Source organism: Pantherophis guttatus, chromosome 2 (genome assembly GCF_059756535.1).
Source record: "Pantherophis guttatus breed Tessera chromosome 2, ASM5975653v1, whole genome shotgun sequence".
NCBI lineage: Eukaryota > Metazoa > Chordata > Lepidosauria > Squamata > Colubridae > Pantherophis > Pantherophis guttatus.
In genome coordinates, this window is record NC_142064.1 from 120,056,339 (window position 1) to 120,078,984 (window position 22,646).

A 22,646-nucleotide genomic window follows, 5' to 3' on the forward strand; every position below is an offset into this window, starting at 1 on the left:
CTTAATTATTTTTTTTCCAATACCAAGTACAATATTTACCCATTTTTATTCTCCTTCACAGCATATATTAAACTAGTTTTTTTCTTTTAACTCACTCAGATTCTGCATACACCTACTGTATCTTCATTATGAAGATGTAGAATTCTAAAATACATTCACAACTTCACAAGGAATATCTAGTTTAACTGGAGAACTACAGCATGTTGGTTTTCTCATGGCTGTTCTTTTTCTTGCTCTTTTTAAAACATGTCTCAAGGCATGTTAAAATATAATATTAAAAGCTTGACACAGTAACATGGATTTGGATTGTTTTATGAAACCATTACATATGTTAATTGATTTAACTGAAATGTGTAGTACAGTAAAAGATTTTGGCTTATGCACTGATGCTGAGTAGTTAAGTCTTCGCTGCAACACATTGCTTTCAGCATTTGTAAATAAACTTGACATGTGAGTGTAAATATCTAGAGGGATTTGAATAGATTCCATTAACTCCATTTGCTTGAAGATGTGGTGTTACAGAGGCTGGCTGATTAAATGAACTCCCATTGAGGCATGGATTTTTCTTTTTTTACATTTGAAAGCTTGCTTTTAAAAAAAACACCTCAGCCTCAAACCACATGAAAAATCTCAAGCACTTTGGACAGTGCTCCATCATAATACAGCATACTAGCAGGAAATACCAGTTTATCTGGATTTAATTATTAAGCATCCACAATGCACATTCAGAACATAAGAATAAAAATGCCTCTTTCATTTAATTTATAAGGAGCAATTGTGGTCAGAGCAGAACACAAAGGGAGTAGTTTCTGAAAATATAGCTACTAAGTAATTTCTGTTTTTTTTCAAGCAATATAGGTAGAAGCATTACTGTATAAGCAGGATTTTTAGTCGTTAGATTATATTATATGTTGATCTCTTATTGTTATGTGACTTTAAACAATCAGTGTCACATTTATTTGTGTTCATTTTCTTTTTTTCTGAAATAGGATGCTTTTTATATGGAGAAATAAATTACAAGGTTCCAAGCTTGACGGGTTCTTGGAAACCCAAAAGAGGGAATCTTGTTAAGCATACAATGTACAATGTAATACAGATAAAGTAGGAGACAACAAAGTGTGTAAGTTCCCAAGCATGCATCAACTCTGACAATTAATTCATTGGGTGAATTAACTAACAATTACTAAATTTAAGAAGTTGGAAAAGGAGGAAATATTTAGGTCAACAAACTCCATTCATATGTCAAACTGCCAAGGGATTTGTTTACAGTAACATCATGTGATGTTCAACTCAGCCAATAATCTAAGGTGATCTATATAGTACATTATTCATCTTACTGGCTCAGCGGTAAAAATGTCTTTAAACAAAAAACTAGGTTTCTGTTGCTGGGATAAAGAAGGTAGACTAATTAACTGAACACTGCAGTTTTGGTGCCTGCTTCATATTTCACCTTTCAAAATGAACCTTTCCCCCCTCCTTCCTTCTTGTTACAGGTTGCTATGGGAATCTTATGATAATCTGAGAGGAAGTAAATCCTGATAATATTGCAGTTATTCATGATGTGCCTGGAGTGAAGAGGAAGGGAAACACTTCATATATCTAAGTGCCAAGGCTCTGCTGTGTCATGGCTACAGACTCTGGTGAATCAGCCAGCACAGAAGAATCAGAGAAACCTGATGGAGTTTCTATGGAATGTATGAATCCTTCTGTTGATGCTACTTTGACCATGGAGGCCAGGACCAAAGAGGGGCTTCACACACCTGCCTCTGGGGTAATTGTAGAAAGAAAAAGGTTTTTCCGAAAAAGTGTGGAGATAATGGAGGATGAAAAGGACTTGGAACTTACTCCACGGAATGAGCAAGAACAATTTATCTTGGGTGATCAGAGGATGATCCATCTTTCTGCCAGTATACTTGTGGCTGAGCAAGAAGCCAGAAATGAGCAAAACTCAAAGATGATTATGGAAGCCACGAAGGAAAGGATGAAGAAGGAGATAGAAGAGGAGGCAGAGATGAAAGCTGTGGCTACATCACCTGGTGGAAGATTTCTGAAATTTGACATTGAGTTGGGAAGAGGAGCTTTCAAAACTGTCTTCAAGGGTCTGGACACAGAAACCTGGGTAGAAGTTGCTTGGTGTGAACTGCAGGTGAGTGTGGATGAGCTCCATCAGTCAGTGAGCTAATTGTATGCTCTGATTTAACCACTGAGAGGTATGTAGTTGTACTGAACTTTATAGCCTTGATCATATTATAGATGGTATGTTATGGGTCCTAATGTAATATCTACCAGGTTTTTGTAATATTAGAAAAGTAGGACTTTTTTAAAAAAGTTGATATGGTTGCATATAAGTATGGTGGCAATTTCAATAAATGCCTAGAAGGCAGAGAGAATTTGTAATTTTGGGGGTGAAGTCCTGATCTCTCAACCAGTTCTGTTAGCATTTCGTATTTTTATACTTCTTCTTTCATACACTAGGAAAACCAAAGTGAGAAATCCTGCCCTCCCTCAATGAGAACAAAATCCTAGCTGAATTGTACAGCAACTGAAATCTCAATTATATATACTCATAAACATTTTGAACAGTTTTATGTGATTTACAAGATTGCAGTTTATTTTAGGAACTCTCCTGAGTTGAAATTCTTTCATACAAACTTTGATAATGTTTTTCTTTTTTCATAAGTTCACAAATCAAATAATTGAATGAAATAATTAAATGTGGGTTGTTGTTGTTTTTAAAGTAGACACAGCAAATAAGTTCAAAAATGATTTAAGCATAGGTCTGCAACATGTACATTCAAGTTCTTTAATAGTGCAGTATAATGTGCAAATGTGGTTTTCTAATTCATTTTTTGTTGTTAGTTGTGAAGTCGTGTCCGATCCATCGCGACCCCATGGACAACATTCCTCCAGGCCTTCCTGTCCTCTACCATCCTCTGGAGTCCATTTAAGCTCACGCCAACTGCTTCAGTGACTCCATCCAGCCACCTCATTCTCTGTCGTCCCCTTCTTCTTTTGCCCTCAATCTTTCCCAGCATTAGGCTCTTCTCCAGTGAGTCCTTCCTTCTCATTAGGTTGCCAAAGTATTTGAGTTTCATTCGTTAGTAGTCCGTTATATAGTGGCTGACTAGAATATGTAACCATGGCTTGTGGGTGGTCTCTTCCTGGCTTCTACCCAATGGAAAAAGGTAGAAGAAATGGCCATAACATGAAAATTAATATCTTGCTGGTGCTTTTACCAGTGTAACCACAATATGAAGTATTGGGAATTGGGTTATCCACAATAACCTAAGTACATGTCAGACCAATATTGGCTTGCAATTAAGAAAATTAAAAACTAAGAAGCATTTTAAATTTGGAAGTTGGTCCTTCTTGGTTTGGTCAGTCAAATTAAGTACTTGGAAGAACAGCTGGTCACATGTTATAGCTGTATTGGCAGTTTCTATCAAAGGGTATAGTATCACTCAGGAAAAGGTAAAGTGGGAAAGTGTTAAACTATAAAAGGGGAAAAAGCATAAGGCCTGAGTGCTTGTGGTCAGGATTAAGGCAGCAGAATATGGTTAAAGATAAATCTGACCTACGTAACACTTAACCTGAATGAAATATCTTATTGCAGGATCCAATCTGGGTCAGGCACCGGGACCAGAGGTTTAGTTTTCCGAGTTTTAGGACTCATGCTGAAGCCCACCCTTAGGGAACTGGAGGATGGGCTCCAGCACCAGTCCGAAAGCTCGGAAGACTAAACCTCTGGTCCTGGTGATCTAAGCAGATTGAATCTTGGAACATTATCCTGGGACAGTATATTTGCATTCATTCATAAAGTATCTTGTACATGCTGTAGTCATAAGAGAATGCAAGGCTAATAATGCTGAACAAGGGATGAGTTTATGTGTGAAGTTTTTTTCAGTAGGAGCTTGGGGATTTTTCTGCCTTCTGCCTTTTCCCCTCTGCCTGTACTTCTCTTTCTGTATTCTTATTTGTTCCCAAGCTTCAGTCCTATTATCTCCAAAATCCTTTTCAAGCCCTCTGTCCCTGTGGCCATCTTGTAAGTAGCCTACCCAATATTGGGTTCATGCAAATTGTTACCCGTGTTTACCTGAAAATAAGACCCTGTCTTATATTTTTTTGAACCCTGAAATAAGCACTTGGCCTTATTTTTGGGGAGGTCTTATTATTTTGGGGCATGTGGAGGAAACCAGAGGAAATGGTGGTGACCAGCTGCACATGCTTTTAAATATCTTTGGGGAGGGCTTATTTTCAGGGGGGGCTTAGTTTAGCACATGCACTCAAAAGCCCAATTGGGCTTATTATCAGGGGATGTCTTATTTTTGGGGAAACAGGGTACATAGGTATTATCTGAGGACTGAGGAAATGCTTGCATAATGAAGAAAGGCACTTTATTTGGAGAAACACCCCTATTTCTTTAGGTTTTCCACGATTTCCTGATTTTTTTTTTCCACTACAAAAGGAAAATTGTAAAAGGGTCATTTGAAACATCCATTTCAGCTTGCCTCCCATTTTCTCTGTTTCAGATAGTATTCCTATGATTTGTAGGATAACTTGATACAAGGAAAGAAAATGTTCCTGTGTTCTTAAAATTTTGTCTAGAAAAAATGTTGCAAGATATAAGGATGAGAAGAAGTCACAATAGTTGATGATACAAAAATACTGTTTTTCTTTATACCTTGCTACTCTCCCCATCTGTGCTGGCAAAATGTTATGGAGGATAAAGAGGGAGCAGAATTTTTTTGAATGGTGTAGTATTATAAAGTGATTAGACACTGTAATGCTTGATAAGTCTGCTGTTAGCTGTAATACTTTATATAAACCTACAGGTTTAAAGCCAGTTGCTTGGGTTCACCAGCTTGAGAATTTCTTCGAAGCAAGTGACTGGCAGCTGTCTGTTTCTTAATTTCCTGGCGATATATGTTCATGCCAACTAGGAATGTTGATAGTGGTAGTCTAGTGCATTTGGAAGACACTAGTGTTGAAAATTCTGTTGCTTAATGCAGTGTGATTCCTATGATCTTATAAACAATAAGATTTTTGACCTTTCTCCAAAGCAACTATTACTTTTTGATTTGTATTTTTTGATTTGTATTTTTTTGCAATACTAATTAAATTTATGATTAAATTTAAATTTCATTCTCCTCTTTAGAGTAGGCAATCTTGGTGTATTGCCTACTATTCCTATTAAGAATTAACCTTGAGAAACGACTCTGTAAACCTCTTAGAGAGGGCTGTAAAACACCATGAAGCAGTACATAAGTCTAAATGCTATTGTTATACTACTTCAGTATAATAAACAGAAGGTGAAAATATGGGATTTTGGAAGTGGGGAGAGGGAATAGATCATTTAAATAAGCTAGCTCATTGCTTGTGTTTTATTTCTGTTTTTGTTTTTGTCATAGAAAATTGACTTGAGCAGCTGTGATTAAAAATAAAACAGTATGTACTTGTTTTTCCCTATATACCTATCAGTGGGTGGTGGAATAACTACCGTATGCTTCATAATTGGTTTAATTTCTTCCACAGCTAATTCAGCCTAACCTTGTCAGAATTTTCCATGCAATGTTTCTAAACATCAGAGCTTATATTATGCTGCCTCATCACTTACAACGCTCAAACTTATACTCCTGTCACATTATCAGTTACAGTGCTCATTGATTGAACCCCATAATCAATATCCTTAGTTGTACTAAGATGTTAAAGAAGCTATTTAGTAAGGCTGTTTATTTGAAGGATCTTATATATGACTTTGGGTTAGAATTTTAGCTATTGAGTTACTAAAACCAACTTTAAGAATTTTTTTAGAAGTAAGCCCTCTAGGAAGAAATTAAATTGATTTTAGGTGAGTATGCCAGGTGTATTTTTGTCTGTGTATTTTTAACTATTTCATACTTGTGATATAAGATTTTCAATCTTTTGGAGCTGGGAGGCACATTTGGAATGTTACGGGCACTCAGATAAAGACACATTTAGAATTTAGAATTATTGAACTTCATTATGTTTGTTTAGAAAAGGACTGTCAAAAACAACATTTTATTGGAAATATAATAAGGATAATGCTTCTTTAAAAGATACATTTATACGTATTAGCCCTTACTGTGGCTAAAGACTGATATTACAGCATTAGAAAAATAAACATATGACTCAATTTAGTCAATGGATTGAAGATCTGATTGCACTTGCCATATGAGCTGATTGCGGATGTAGATTTTGTATAACTGGTACAATGAAATATGGGATTCATTATACAGAATATAGTAAAAAAGATATTCAAGTAGATATTTAAAATATTTATGCACTTGAATAATATTTGCATTAGCCAAGCATATATAGATTTATTTGCATATATTGTTATAATCACATATTGTTTTCTTGTCAGGCTTTTTTTACTTTTTTATTAAAGCACTTTTAATTTTTTCCCCTTCTCTTTGGCAATGTAAGTATGATTGTTACTATTAATTAAAAAGCAATAAAAGTATATTTTAAAAATAATTTATATTGTACCATACATTTTAATTTATATCTTACCATATATATATTACATTATATGTAATAATTACTTAATTATTAAATGATTTTATTAAAGTTTAGAGAAACAAAATAAAAGACTAATACAAATTTTTAAAAATCTAAGAGTAAAAAGTGCAGAGAAAAAGGTTAAAGAAAAGAAAAGAAGATAAGGAAAAGATAAAGGAAAAAATGTACAAGGAAGTGACGTGCTCCTTCATCACAACAAGTAGAAACTATTTCAGTAATTTATCATCTTCTCTGGTACAATCACACAAAAATACCTTCTTCCCACATCTCATCTCTTATCTGTAACCAAATTCTTAAAACTTCTTCATTCAGCACTAATTATCCAATATCTATTAAGAGTTACCAGAAATAACAACACATATATTTTAACTTCAATCAAATAAACCAACTTCACACTCCTTTCCTTACTTTTAACACTTTAACACCAGCTTGTCACTTTCCATGAAAAAAAAAAATCTTCCCATATTTTATTTCTTATCTTAAACAAACCTTTAAAACCTCATCATTTAGTGCTGGTCAACAAAAACCCATTAAGAGTTACCAGAAACAACATGTGCTTTTAACCTTAGTCAGATAAATCAACTTTGTATTCTTTCTCTTTGCTTTTAACAATCTTCCTCTTTAATCTCTTTAAATACTGTCCCAGAACTTGATTTGTTTTCATTTTCTGTTTTCTCCAAAGTACCTTCAAAACTTTTAACATGTCTCTTTTGTAAATTCAAAATAAGAAAGTTATCAAAGTCACTTTTCTGGTTTGTTATATCTCTCTTAATTAAGACATCAGCCAGTCTCATTTGTAAATCTGTACAATTTGCAAATGTACATATTGTAAATTTTTAACATCTTTTTCCATATCATTCCTGTCCCTATTCATATACCCTCAGTCTATTTTGCCCAGTAAAACCTGTTTCTTTTTTCTTTTAATTCTATTTTTATAACTGCAGAAAATTTTAAGAATAATTTCTGAGTGCATTGTTCCCAAATATCCTTGAATTCTTCCAACATTAAAAGCATTTTGCTCCATTCTGTATTAGTGAATCTTCTCCTTTAATTATAATCTTTAGTTGTTTCTAGTTCCCTCTAGGTCCGTGATGGCGAACCTATGGCATGCATGCCACAGGAGGCATGCGGAGCCATATTAGTGGGCACGCCAGCTCAGCTCTGGGGCGCATGCGCGCGCCGGCCAGCTGATTTTCGGGCCTTCTGGGCCCACCAGAAGTAGGGAAACAGCTGTTTCCTGCCTCTGGAGGGCCTGGGGGCGGGGTGGGGAAGGCCCGTTTTTCTTTCTTACCTGGCTCCAGATCCTCTCTGTGTATCTGGGAAGGGCGAAAACAGCCTTTCCCACTCCCTTGGAGGCCCTATGGAGGCTGAAAGGGCCCATTTCCCGACTCCCGGTGGGACACGAAGTGATGTTTTTTCCTGTCCCCAGCCTCCAGAGACTCCTAGAGAGGCTCCTAGAGACTCCTAGAGAGGTTCTGGAGGCTGGGGACAGCAAAAAATGTCACTTCCTGTCCCACCGAGAGTTGGGAAATGGGCCCTTTCAGCCTCCGTAGGGCCTGCAAGGGAGTGGGAAAGGCTGTTTTCGCCCTTCCCAGATACACAGAGAGGATCTGGAACCAGGTAAGAAAGAAAAACGGGCCTACCAGGCCATCATGTGCCAGGAGCAGGGGGGAGGGGGAGGGGGTTGCGCACGCATGCACGTAGGCACGTGCACGCGACCCTCCCCCACCCCCCTCTCCTGGCATGCAATGGCAAAAAGGTTAGCCATCACTGCTCTAGGTTATGAAGATAACCTTCATCTTATCATATTTTATCTAATCAATACATTTTTCCTTGGGAAGATTTCTGATACTTAATTTCAAATTCTACATTTTTAAAAAAATAACAATTCTAAAAACTCACAGGAAAGATTTTTCTACAGGTAGTCTTCAAGTTAAGAATGTCTGATTTAAGGACAATGCTTAAATAGGAATGGGTTGCCTATTACTTAAAATGGCAGATAGGGATTTTTCCCCCTTTCTTGAGTTAATGAAGCACTGAAGCCATGCAATACTTTCAGGAACCCTTTATAATACAAAGCCATTCTTACCACCCATAGTTGCTCTTTGGGTTTGATGGGCAGTCTCTAAAATAAATGTTCTTTAACTTTTAAAAATGCTATCCTAGGATGCATTTCTAGGTCTCTGAGCATAAAATAGTTCACATGTAGTAATTAGCAGCCTTGCTGCTACATTTTGTACCCATTAAAACTCCTGAACACTGTTTAAGAACCCACTGAAGGGATCAACTAGGATGTAACTAAAGCATGGGTAACTTTTGCTAAGATTTGTCCTACTCAGGAACAATTGCAGGTGGTATGTTAGATATACTGTATTTTTTGGTGTATAAAACGCACTTCCCCCCCCAAAAAAAAGTGGGTGGAAATGTCTCTGCATCTTATACAGCAAATGTTGCTGAAGACCCACCCACCCGCTGGCCCCCACCCTTCGGGGTCTGCTGCCCAGCAATTTGCTTCCCTGCAGCAAATGGCAAACAGCCTGGTCAGCTTCAGCACAGCCTGATTTAGCATGAGTAGCTGATTGGCGGTTGGATCTGCCTCCCTGAATACCGCCTATTAGCTGTTCCAGGCTGCAGGGATCGCCACCACCCATTGCCATCGTTGCCGCCCATCGCTGCTGCCCCCTATCGCTGCCTCCGTGTGCCCCATTTTTGGCCTCCGTGCGCCCCATTTTCAGCCCATTCCAAGCGGTGGGGATCACTGCCACCACCAATCCCTGCCACCTGGAATGGGCCGAAAATGGGGCTGCACGGAGGCAGGGATCGGAGGCAGCAGTGATGGGTGGTGATGGGCAGTGGTGATCCCTGCAGCCTGGAAGAGCTGATAGGTGGTATTCCGGGAGGCAGATCCAACCACCAATCAACTGCTCGTGCTAAATCACATGCAGAGACCCGAAGACCAGCTGCCGGTGGGAGGCGGGGAATCCCAGCACTGGCAGTGTGGCAAAAGGTAAGATCTTTTTCTTTTATGAGCTTCTGTTTCATTGTTTGCAGGGAAACAGAAGCTCACAAAAGAAACACCACAGAAATCTGACCTGGGGCAATGGTGGAGCTAAAGGAATAAGAGGCAGCTCTACAGCAAATGATAGGACTGTGTCCTGTGTGCCAAACACGAGATTTAATTTTAATTTAATTTAGATGCCAGGCAAATTTTGAAACAATAAAAGCTTTAAAAATGGAACTTCTTCAGAGGGTAGTGGACCCTTTTTTACTGGAGGTATTTAAACAGATATTGGATTGTCAGATAAATTGCAGTAGCAGGCTTTGGAACTTTCAAGTCCTCCCATAATCCTACAGTAGTGGCCAAAATCGTGGAAACCTTTTGGGAAAAGTCTCTTTTCTAAAATTAGCTAATAACACCCCCCCCCCTTTTTTTTTGGAGTAGTACCATAAAATTATATGGAAAGATAATGTAATCAAAAATGTAATGCAATAACTTTTCTGAAGGATTTGCTATTAGAATAGCAGTTACAGTATAAAGAAGAAAAGTGAAATACGTAGAAAAAACAAGATATACAAAAATTATCACCATAGAAAAAATGAGATATACAAAAATTATCATGTCAGTTAATACTTAGTTGGGTAATCTTTAGCATGAATTACAGCCTTACAATGTCTTTCCATGGAGTGAACCAAATCTTTTAGTTCTGCAGCTGTTACAATGTGAAACCAAGATTGAATGATTGCTTCTATTAACTGTGTTTTTTATTGCTGGTCGCTTCTGACTAACAAGTTTCTTTAGTCGGCTCCATAGATTTTCAGTTGGGTTAAGGTCTGGGCTATTCCCAGGCCATTCCAGCAGTGGAATATGACTATCTTTGAAACTCCCCAAAAAAAAAAGTGGTGTTATTAGCCATCAAACCTCAAAAATATACTTTTCCCAAAAGGTTTCCACAATTTTGGCCACTACTGTATATAGAGTGATGTGATAAATTTGAGTTTATGAAGAATTCATCATACCAGTGGCAATTTCATTACTTTCTATCCAAATTTCCAAATGAAATAAACATTTTGCAGTGGCAGCCCTTAATTCTCTGTAAGTACCTGTAATGAGGCAAAAGGCTATATATTTTATTTCTGGGAATTATTTTTATTGCTGAGCAATTTTATTTGAAGCAATAATCAACATAATAAAATGCTCCAAATCAAATCTTTATTATGGCCATAGACCAGCATAACAAGGCTGAAATACAACAAATAATTTTAAAAGCTAACAAAATCTAAAATACATTGTTAATTTTTTAATGTTAAGTTATATATAAAAATGAAAATCTAAAAAAAACACCTATAGCGGATAAAAACATAAAAATCCACCATGATATAAAATATTCTCAGCAAACAAATACGTTTATCTTGTATAACAAAAAAGTACACAATCAGACCAAGCCAGGCTGTCCCTGTTCCTGAACAATTGCCATCAGCATTAAAGCAAGGACGGTATATTAAAAACAGTTCTTTAGTGTTATATTTAAGCATATCTGTTGCTTTTCATCAAAGGGAATAATTTACTTGTTGGTTGGAAAGTAAGACAAAAATGTTGCGCAGGAACAGCATGAATTTATAGTCTCTTGAGGGCTTTGGTTGGTGGCACTGAATTGCAAAAAAATAAAAGTCAGTTGTGGTGCAGCTTTGCACTTGATCACTTATCCATGTCAAATCATACTAGGCAGGTAATTTATCATATCTATTGCTAAATTTACTCTTTGATATTAGGAGGGGATAGATAGGTCAGGTAAATATTGTTTCAGGTTATTCATTTCTGAATGATGGGATGTTTTACATAATTTGTTTTCTATTGAAGAAATCATTCCAGAATATAAGGGCAAAAGGTTAGCCACCCTGAGAAAGAGAAATAGAAGGTTATAATGATAAAGAACTGTTTGATTCTTGCAGCACTGTTTTGTTTGTTACTTTATCTACTCAGTCATTTTGTCCAAGTGACACATTCTTTTGACACCAAACTTCATTGGAAAGAAGGTCGTCTCAGTAGACACATTGTGGGAAGGTAATTTAATGGAATGAGGTGGGAGGTTTTACTCAATCATGTTTATATGAGATTGGAGGAAATGTATAATAAATTGGTCTATCCCCAATATCTATAGTTTTTTTTTAGCTATCTTTTGTATCAATTTGTTGAGAAAAGCAATCCATTTCACAATGAAAAGAATACAAGACTACACTGACCCATTTCACAATTAAAAGAATTTTGTTGTTAGTCGCGAAGTCATGTTCAATCCATTGCAACCCCATGGACAACATTCCTCCAGGCTTTCCTGTCTTCTACCATCCCCCGGAGTCCATTTAAGCTCATGCCGACTGCTTCAGTGACTCCACCATCCAGCCATCTCATTTTCTGTCGTCCCCTTCTTCTTTTGCCCAGCATTGGGCTCTTCTCCAGTGAGTCCTTCCTTCTCATTAGGTGGCCAAAGTATTTGAGTTTCATTTTCAGGATCTGGCCTTCTAAAGAACAGTCAGGGTTGATCTCCTCTAGGACTGATCGGTTTGATCACCTTGCAGTCCAAGCGACTCGCAGGAGTCTTCTCAAGCATCATAGTTCAAAGGCCTCACTTCTTTGGCGCTCAGCCTTCCTTATGGTCCAACTTTCACAGCCATACATTGCAATTGGGAAAACCATAGCTTTGAGTATACGTACTTTTGTTGGCAGGGTGATGTCTCTGCTTTTTAGTATGCTGTCTAGATTTGCCATAGCTTTTCTCCCCAGGAGCAAGCGTCTTTTAATTTCTTGGCTGTAGTCCTCATCTGCGGTGATCTTGGAGCCCAGGAAAATAAAATCTGTCACTGCCTCCATTTCTTCCCCATCTATTTGCCAGGAATTGAGAGGGTTGAATGCCATGATTTTAGTTTTCTTAATATTGAGTTTCAAGCCTACTTTTGCACTCTCCTCCTTTACCCACATCAGAAGGCTCTTTAGTTCCTCTTCACTTTCTGCCATTAGAGTGATATCATCTGCATATCTGAGGTTGTTGATATTTCTCCCTGCAATCTTAATTCCAATTTGTGATTCATTTAGCCCCGCCTTTCTCATGATGTGCTCTGCATATAAGTTAAATAGGCAGGGCAACAGTATACAGCCTTGCCAAACTCCTTTCTCAATTTTGATCCAATCCAGTTCTCACTGTTGCTTCTTTGACCCCCTTATAGGTTTCTCAAGAGACAAGTAAGCTGGTCTGGTACTCCCATCTCTTTAAGAACTTACCACAATTTGTTGTGATCCACACAATCAAAGGCTTTATCATAGTCAGTGAAGCAGAAGTAGATGTTTTTCTGGAACTCCCTAACTTTCTCCATGTTCCAGAGTATGTTGGCAATTTGATCTCTAGTTCCTCTACCTCTTCGAAATCCTGCCTGTACTTCTGGTAGTTCTTGATCCACATACTGCTGGAGCCTAGCTTGTAGGATTTTAAGCATAACCTTACTAGCATGTGAAATGAGTGCAATGGTGCGATAGTTTGAACATTCTTTGGCATTGCCTTTCTTTGGAATTGGAATGTAAACTGACCTTTTCCAATCCTGTGGCCACTGTTGAGTTTTCCAAATTTGCTGGCAAATTGAGTGTGGCACTTTTACTGCATTGTCTTTTAAGATTTTGAATAGCTCAGCTAGAATACTGTTACCTCCACTAGCTTTGTTGTTGCTCAGTCTTCCTAAGGCCCATTTGACTTCATATTCCAGGATGTCTGGCTCGTGGTCAATGACCACCCCATCGTGGTTATCAGGGACGTTAAGCTCGTTCTTGTATAGTTCTTCTGTGTAATTTGCCACCACTTCTTTATCTCTTCTGCCTCTGTTAGGTCCCTGTCATTTTGGTCCTTTATCATGCCCATCTTTGCATGAAACGTTCCCTTCATATCTCCAATTTTCTTGAAGAAATCTCTGGTCCTCCCTATTCTATTGTTTTCTTTTATTTCTTTGCACTGTTCACTTAAGAAGGCATTCTTATCTCTTCCAGCTATTCCCTGGAATTCAATTGAGTGTATCTTTCTCTTTCTCCCTTGCCTTTCGCTTCCATTCTTTCCTCAGCTATTTGTAAAGCTTCCTCAGACAGCCATTTTGCTTTCTTGCATTTCTTTTTTCTTTGGGATGGTTTTAGTTGCAACCTCTTGTACAATGTTGCAAACCTCTGTCCATAGTTCTTCAGGAACTCTGTCTATCAGATCTAATTCCTTAAATCTATTTGTCACCTCTACTGTATATTCATCAGGGATATGATTTAGTTCATGCCTGAGTGGCCTAATGCTTTTCCCTATTTTCTTCAATTTAAGACTAAATTTTGCAATGAGAAGCTCATGATCTGCACCACAGTCAGCTCCTGGTCTTGTTTTTACTGACTGTATAGAGCTTCTCCATCTTTGGCTGCAGAGCACATAGTCAGTCTGATTTCTGTGTTGACCGTTTGGTGATGTTCATGTGTAGAGTCGGGTTGTTGGAAAAGAGTGTTTGCTATGACCATTGCACTCTCTTGACAAAAGTCTACCAGCCTGTGCCCTGCTTCATTTTCTACTCCAAGGCCAAACTTGCCTGTTATTCTGGTTATCTTTTGGCTTCCTACTGTAGCATTCTAATCCCCCAGGATGATAAGGGCATCATTTTTTGGTGTTAATTCTATAAGGTGCTGTAGGGTTTCATAGAACCGGTCAACTTCATCCTCTTCAGCACCAGTGGTTGGGGCATAGATTTGGACTACTGTGATGTTGAATGGTTTGCCTTGGATTTGAACTGAGATCATTCTGTCATTTTGGGGATTGTAGCCCAGTACCGCTTTTCCTACTCTTTTATTGACTATGAAGGCTACTCCATTTCTTCTGAGGGATTCTTGCCCACAATAGTATACCTGATGGTCATCTGAATTAAATTCACCCATTCCTGTCCATTTTAGTTCGCTGATTCCTAATATGTTGATGTTCAGTCTTGTCATCTCTTGTTTGACCACATCCAGCTTGCCTTGATTCATGGATCTTACATTCCAGGTTCCTATGGAATATAGATCTTTACAGTATCGGACTTTCCTTTCACCACCAGATACATCCACAGCTGAGCGTCCTTTTGGCTTTGACCCAATCACTTCATTCTTTCTGGCGCTACTAATACTAGCCCTCTGCTTTTCCCTAGTAGCATATTGGACACCTTCCCATCTTAGGGCTCATCTTCCAGCGTCATATCTTTTTGCTTTTTGGTACTGTCCATGGGGTTTTCATGGAAAAGATACTGAAGTGGGTTGTCATTTCTTTTTCCAGTGGATCATGTTTTGTCAGAGCTTTCTGCTATGACCTGTCCACCTTGGGTGGCTCTGCATGGCATAGCTCACAGCTTCATTGAGCTACACAAGCCACAACAAGGCAATAATCCATGAAGGGATGAAAAGAATACAAGACTACAAACAAAGACAGTTCTAATGTAAATATCATTAATTGTTCAGATTCTCAGAGAAGTTAGTGGACTCTACTGAAAGGGAGAACTATTTAAATAATTTTTCAAAGCGGAACAAAGTGGTTTCATACTTTGGACTATGGAGAGACTGTCTGCAGGCTCTCTATAAAGAAATTAGACCTACCTTACTGTAGTAATTCCTCTTTTTCCCAGCCAGATGGATAAGTTTACTAGATGAATAATAGGAAACAAAGTATATATTTCCAGCTGCTAACAATTCCCATAGCAGGAATCTCAGAATTTCTAGGAGTGGAATAAAGTAGGAGTGAAGTAGATCAGGTTTTCTATCTCTGAAGATCCTTGCAAAAATTTCTGAATTGCTGGGATGCAGAGAATCAGCAATTTTGCTCAGAATAAGTAAATGGAAGGGGAATTAAGAGTCTGTAGTACAGTGGACTAAAGCACTGTTATTAACAACTGCTGCTTGCAATTACTGCAAGTTCAAATCTCACCAGGCTCAAGGTTGACTCAGCCTTCCATCCTTTCAAAGATAGATGAAATGAGGATCCAGATCGTGGGGGCAATAAGCTGACTTTGTATAAATATACAAAAGTATGAAAGCTATTGCTTAACGCATTGTAAGCCGCCCTGAGTCTCCGGAGAAGGGCGCCATATAAATTAAAGCCAAAAAAAAAAAAAAAAAATTAAGCTTACTTTCCCTCCCAGTGAATTGCCCTGGACTGCTGTGAAATATGGAAGTCTCCTACCTTCTCTTTTCTTTTCACTGACTCAACAATTATAAGCATGCTCCTTGGAAAGATTCTAAATGATTGTGTATAGAAATGGGTGGATTTGTACAGGGCCCGTTTAACAAACCAGAATCAAAATGGCTTAGACCCCATTGTCATGAAAAACAAGATCAAATGCAAGGCTCAGTACACAAATTCCCAACAATTCTGCAGCCTAATGGCATTCTTATATTGAGACTGCCAAGAAAGGCGATTCATTTTCATTTATTCTCAGCTATGTCAGCAAAGTCAGGAAACAGATTTAGTTTTTAGTAGGGCTGTCAAAAAATATGTTACAGATTTTTTTTTCTTAGGTTACATGGCAGAAAAGAGCACATCAGTCACAGTCTATTCATATGTCTCAATATTTACCAGCTCAAAAATTATGAATAAAAATCTGTAGATCGGGACAACACATAAAAATTATTGTTTTCTTTTCTACAAAACATTTACATAATGGCTGAATGAAGTAATTAGTGAACATACATCATACTCTGATCAAAAAGAAGTGGTTTTGTAGATTTCCAGCTCAATTTTGTTTCACAATGTCCCCGTTTATTTTCTCACATGTTAGCCTCTGAATGATTTGTGTTAATTTCTAGATAAAGAAATGGAAATGCTGCACTTCAGAATAATTCAGGCCTCTACTCTTACTGGGTGGTGCAGCTTCCAGTGGAGGTAATCTTAGGGAATGCAATGCCTCTATTGCCTCTATGAGGCTTTTTGCAGTAAACAAACTGTATATACCCATGTAAACATCCCTACAGTAACAATGACAGGGAACGAGCTTGAAGATCTATCTTTAGATGCTGAATTTGTGAGCTTTTATTTATCACAATCTGGAATACTGCTTTATAATGGTAATATATTCATTTCTTGGGTGCTGATTTGCCAATTATATGTTGTCACTAAGCTTTTGTGAAAACAAATGTTGTAGGCTGACTTACAACATGAAAGTTAGTGGGAAGAAAACAGTAAACATGCTAGAACTTTCCATTACCCGTCCAAGCCCTGAAATATTCATTCCAATCCTTCCTTAGGATTCTGTCCCATCTCCTCCCAACCTCCACTCCCAAAAGGAATGGGCTTTCACAATGCGGGTTTTTTTTTTGGGGAAATTCCTATTATTTCTCCAGGTTTTTTTAATGCCTTTTGTGCAATGAATATGGGACCTTAAAACATTTGTTGCCTTTGAATTGAACTGATGAGATGATCATGACATGAATTGTCAAAATGGAACAAAAAAGGAACCATAAATAATGGAGTTGGGGAATAAATGAAAACTGTGATTAGGTGTAAAATAGGCATAATACAATTAAAACAAATTTCTTAACCCTCCAAAATTTAAGCCTCAGCAAACACTTATGGTAAATAATTGTGTGCCTTTGTAGAATAATTTCTAATTGCTTATGTTATTTTAATTCATCCTAAAATGTCCACGATTGTATTGTTTTTGGAATTTCTACAGGTAGTCCTCGACTTATGGTAACAATTAAGCCCAAAATTTATGTTGTTAAGACATTTGTTAAGTGAATTTTGCCCCATTTTATGATCTTTCTTGCCACAGTTGTTAAGTGAATCATTGTAGTTGATAAGTTAGTAACCTGGTTGTTAAGTGAATCTGGCTTCTCCATTGCTTGCCAGAAGTTTACAAAACGTGATCATGTGACCTTGGGATGCAACAAAGGTCGTAAGTATGGAGCAGTTGTCAAGCAGCTCAATTTTGATCACATGACCATGGGGATGCTGCAAAGGTCATAAGTGTGTCACTTTTTTTAGTGCCTTTAGTGACTTTGAACAGTCACTAAATGCACTATTGTAAATCGAGGACTACCTGTATTATGTAGTATCTTGAGATGTCTAGATTATATCCAAGTAGGCTTCTGTTCTGTATTGTTAGGAAATGAGTAATTTTGCATTGGGTACTGGGGACCAAAGCATACAATTGTAGGTTATTTAAGTTAATATTTTATATGCTTCCTCATATCTCTATAGTTTTCTTATGTGTTTTAGCATTTCACATATTAATCTGAATAATTGAGGATCCATGTGTTCCACTGAAAGAGCAGGGAAGAGAAATATGCCAGAGTTCTGACTTCTCAACAGAAAAACAAACTAGACTTCTTAAGAGCCTTGGTAGTACAGTGGTCTAAAGCACCCTGTTATTAAGACCAGCTGCCTGCAATTACTGCAGGTTCGAATCTCGCCAGGCTCAAGGTTGACTCAGCCTTCCATCCTTTCTAAGGTAAGTAAATTGAGGACCCAGTTGTGGGGGCAATAAGCTAACTTTGTATAAATATACAAAAGGATGAAGGCTATTGCTTAGTGCATTGTAAGCCGCCCTGAGTCTCTGGAGAAGGGCGGCATATAAATCAAATTTTTATACATACATACATACATACATACATACATATGCACATCATGATTTAAAAAAACATCAGTGAGGTTGTCTGGGGTTTGTTAACTGTTCTATTAGCAGAAGAAACCAAGTAAGATTGATTTAATTGTTGCTTATTCTCAGGTGAACCAGGAATCTTGCTTATTATCATTGTGTGCAAAGAAGGCCAAAATCTGGGTTTCATAAAATGAGGTGCACAATATTTTAACCGCAATATGGTTAAAATGGGTAATTAGTTTTATTTATCTGAACAAACATCTGATTATTCAGAATGTTATTAAAATCGCATTAGTGACGAGATTAATTAAAAGTCTTTTTCTTTTTGTGTTCTTCTGTAATGGTTTTAAAACAAACATGAATTAACTAAGACTAGGTTAATTAGAATATTTTCAAGAACTCTCCAAGAAAAACGCTTTTGTGTCACAATAAGGTCATAACTATAAAAAATAAGTTATACAAAATTTTACTCAAAAGTTGGATTATACGAATCAATTGCATTTTTCACTGTTTCTATTATGTCTTCATTGCCCCTGTATATTTTATTGTTATAAAGGATTTAAGTATTTGCTGTTCTGGCTTATACCAACCTAGCTATCAGGTCATCTGCATGCCATTTAGATGACTGTTTATTTTGGCTTAATAAAGGGTAAGTGATTATATTGGAAATCAGGTGATCTGCAAAGAGGAAACAGAGAAACTAGTCACGGAAATTGGCTTCATTGGTAGATGGAAAGTATTTAAATGAAAACAATTCATTTAACTGTCTCACAGCCATAGAGTTTGGGGGCTACTTAGCTCTTTGCTTTGATCTATCATGTCTTTGCATTTTCTTAATGATGAGAATTAAAAAAACAATTTTCATTATTAAAATAATAAACTAAAACTACAGTAACAAAATTAGAAGTAGTCTAATATTTAACTGTGTTAAAAGCTTGTTGGGCAATAAAGTGTTTCAGTACCAGTAGAATTCTAATTTAGATAACTTAAATTACTGCCACTTATGGCATGAGTTCCCACCCGCGGTCTGTGAGCTGGTACCGGGCTGCAGCATGCCAGAAACCAGGCTGCGCAAAAAAGCAAAGCCCCATCCACAGGATGTAGGCAGCATACAAAACCACATCCGCTGTGGTCCAAGGAAAAACTTCTCTCAATGGAACCGGTCCCTGGTGCCCAAAAGGTTAGGGCTGTGATGGCGAGCCTATGGCACGCATGCCAGAGGTGGCACGCAGAGCCCTCTCGGTGAACATGCGCCGTCGCCAGCTGCTCTTCTGGTTTCTGGCCAGCTGGTCTTTGTGGGTGCCGGAGTACCGGAAAACGGTCTGAAAACGGTCTGAAAAATGCCCCAAAAGCAGACCATTTTCTGGGCTGTTTTTTTGGACTGTTTTCCAGGGTGTTTTCCAGCCGTTTTTCAGTTTGTTTTTGGTTTTCCGGCGCTCCGGCACATGACATGCACGTACTTTCCGGTTTGGGCACTTGGTGCCAAAAAGGTTCGCCATCACTGGATTAGGGGCTGCTGACTTATGGGATGCTGATAGAAAAAAGCCTATCCCACATATTACTACTCATTGTAACTCAGAAGGCTTTGATAAGAGAGCTGTTTCAGTTCATGCTAAGGGTCAAGCTGAGAAAACTGAGAAAAACTAAATTCCTAACTAATTTAACTCCAAGCTGTTTCATAATTTAAAAGTAAGAGCCATAAAATTGATTATGCCTGGAAAGTAACCAGGGGTGAAATGCTCCCAGTTTGGACCGGGTCGCCTGATCCGCTAATGATGGAGGCGGGTGGTTCGGAGAACTGGTAGCAAAAATCCCTGTCGTCCCCCTCCCCATTGCCCAGCTGGGCCGCGCAATCATCAGAGGCTTTTTTTTAATTTTTAAAAGCATTTTTTCTACAACCTATTTGGCCGAAAAAATGTTTTAAAAGTAAAATAAAAAGCCTCTGATGGCTGTGCGGCTCAGCTGGGATCATCAGAGGCTTTTAAAAGCATTTTTTCTACAACCTCTTCGGCCAAAGAGGTTCTAGAAAAAATATTTTTAAAAGGAAAAAAAGCCTCTGCCGATCAGGCAAGTCAGCTGGGATCGTCAGAGGCTTTAAAAAAAAAAAAGCCTCTGCCGATCAGGCAAGTCAGCTGGGATCGTCAGAGGCTAAAAAAAAAAAAAAAGCCTCTGCTGATCAGGCAAGTTAGCTGGGATCGTCAGAGGCTTTAAAAGCATTTTTTTTACAACCTCTTCAGCGGAAGAGGTAGAAAAAAATGGTTTTAAAAGTTAAAAAAAAAAAAGTTGGCCACGCCCACTCAGTCATATTCCACCACCACCAAGCCACACCCACAGAACCAGTAGTAACAAATTTTACATTTCACCACTGAAAGTAACTAGTAGCCAATGCTGGCATTTGGTTAAAATTTTTCAGCCTCTGGAATACATTTTTGTATGGAAAAGAAAGAGTAGTTAAAATATGTAATCCAAGAATCAGTTTTAGAAATGAGGATATTATTTTCTGGGCAGCCAATTTTAATCAATTAATTTAAGCTAAGGGTTTTTCTTTTTTGTCTCATTTGGAGCATGAAGTTTGCTTATTTTATTGAACTTATTATTGACATCAGACACTAATACTTCCAAATGTGAAATCACCTCAAATGTTTTGCATTTATAGCTTGGCTATAAACTAATTCAGTGTGTTTTTAATTCTCATACTATTTCTTGGGCTCATCTCCTAAGAGGTGGTGGCGCAGTGATTAAAACTCAATGTCAACCCTGAAGCCATTTTGCGAGCATCTTCAGGGCTGCCACGGCCAGGTTGAAGCTGTGGGAACATGAGTGGGGGAGATAGAATAGTTGGGTGGATGTGTAGCCAAAATAACATTCTTTCCCATGGGAGCCAAGGATGCTCTACCAGGTGTTGGAGGGGCGTGGACAAGAGCCACCCAGAGCTGAGACTACGACCTGATTGGGCTATCTGATGGACTTGTTGACCTGGGGGCAAAAACTTGGGGTTTTGATTTGGGTGGGGAAAACTCCGGGTCCTTCAGAGTCGGGTTTTCACTAACTGTGCCAGTATGACATTCCTAATAAATTCATACTTTGAGAAAACCCTAGTCCTCAGAGTTTTGATTGTTTTGGGTCTGTTACTTGGAATCCTGACATTCAGTACTGTAGGCTAACTCTGCCCACAGCCTGGAGTTTGATTCTGACAGGGCTCGAGGTTGACTCAGTTTTCCATCCTTCCAGGGTTGGCAAGATGAGGACCCAGATTGTTGGGGGCAATATGTTCACATTGTAAACATCCCAGAGAGTAAAGCACTATGGGGCAGTATATAAATCTAAGTGCTATTGCTATTGTTAAGATCCAAATAGGACCACCCATGAGCACTTAGATTCCGGTGGTCCACTTTTTTGTAAGCATCTCTGTTTTTCCAAGCCATTGTGGGATAAGTGGAAAATTGCAGATACTGGAAAAGATGGATAGATATCTTAGCACATATTTTAACAAAACATTTTAAGGGAGAACAATATCAGTTGGGGTCTAGAGGCTGAGGGAAGTCCACTGTTTGACTTAAGATACTTATAATGGCAACACCATTCGAGGACAAAAGAATCAGGACCACACATACACATAAAGCAGGAATATGATCTGGAAGCGAAGATCTTGGGTTCTCATGCCAAAGAAGTTGCCTTCTAATCATCTTGAAAAATCTCTGTGTAGAACGTCAGCTCTTGTTTATGTAGATGAAAGATAAAACTACTTGAGGCATGTTTCTCCTTTGTTTTGATGAAAACAGGTTTGACTCCTTCCTTAATTTTGCAGCATGAAGAAAGGGGTGTTGAGTGGAAGAAGCAATTCTTGATTGATATGTTTATAGTGATTTTCCCTGTAGGAAATGCTGTGTTTATCAGATTACCATTGTGGGACTGAGACCTAAAATAAAATAATCTGTGAACATTTGGGGTGGGTGAAACCTCACACAAATTCTTTTACTATTTGTATACATCTTAGTTTTTACTAAGAACTGAAAAAAATGTCATATGCCTCTCTTGTAATGCTTTTATTGTCTAGAAGTAGGATTTTTGTATAGTGAGAATTTAAAGAGCATGCTATTATTTATTCTGCAGTGATACTAAAAGTAGCTTCTACAGGGTTAACTATTGTAGATAGTAATGCAGATTTAACTTTCAAACAATTTATATCTCAATGAGTTTGAAATGGAAATTGCTTGTGCTACTTTAAGAAGTGTTTATAGTCATCATTTAACTCTAGTCTAGGAAGTTAAACTTCAGGAGAAAATTTAGTATAAAAATGGCAATTTTGTAAATGTATGAGAGAAGAGAAATAAAGCATAATAACCATTATGTAATTAACAGATAGTCTCTAAAATTGGCACTCTGAAAAGATACATCAATCAATTTGCTACCTGTTTTTTAAGTAAACAAAATATAAAAATCCAGGTTTTTGTTAAGGATGAAAAGCAATTAAA

The 22,646-nt window shown here is 37.8% G+C and overlaps 1 protein-coding gene across 8 annotated transcripts in view; it reads left to right on the plus strand.

Annotated features, from left to right (window-relative positions):
* Positions 1–22,646, plus strand: part of WNK3 (WNK lysine deficient protein kinase 3) — a 123,724-nt gene that overhangs the window by 16,248 nt on the left and 84,830 nt on the right. For all 8 annotated transcript variants that reach the window (XM_087888676.1, XM_087888682.1, XM_087888678.1 and 5 more), the window contains one exon: positions 1,494–2,146. In XM_087888676.1, the coding sequence (XP_087744802.1) occupies positions 1,625–2,146 (522 nt within the window). In that variant the 5' untranslated portion in view covers positions 1,494–1,624. The remainder of the gene's footprint in view (positions 1–1,493; positions 2,147–22,646) is intronic.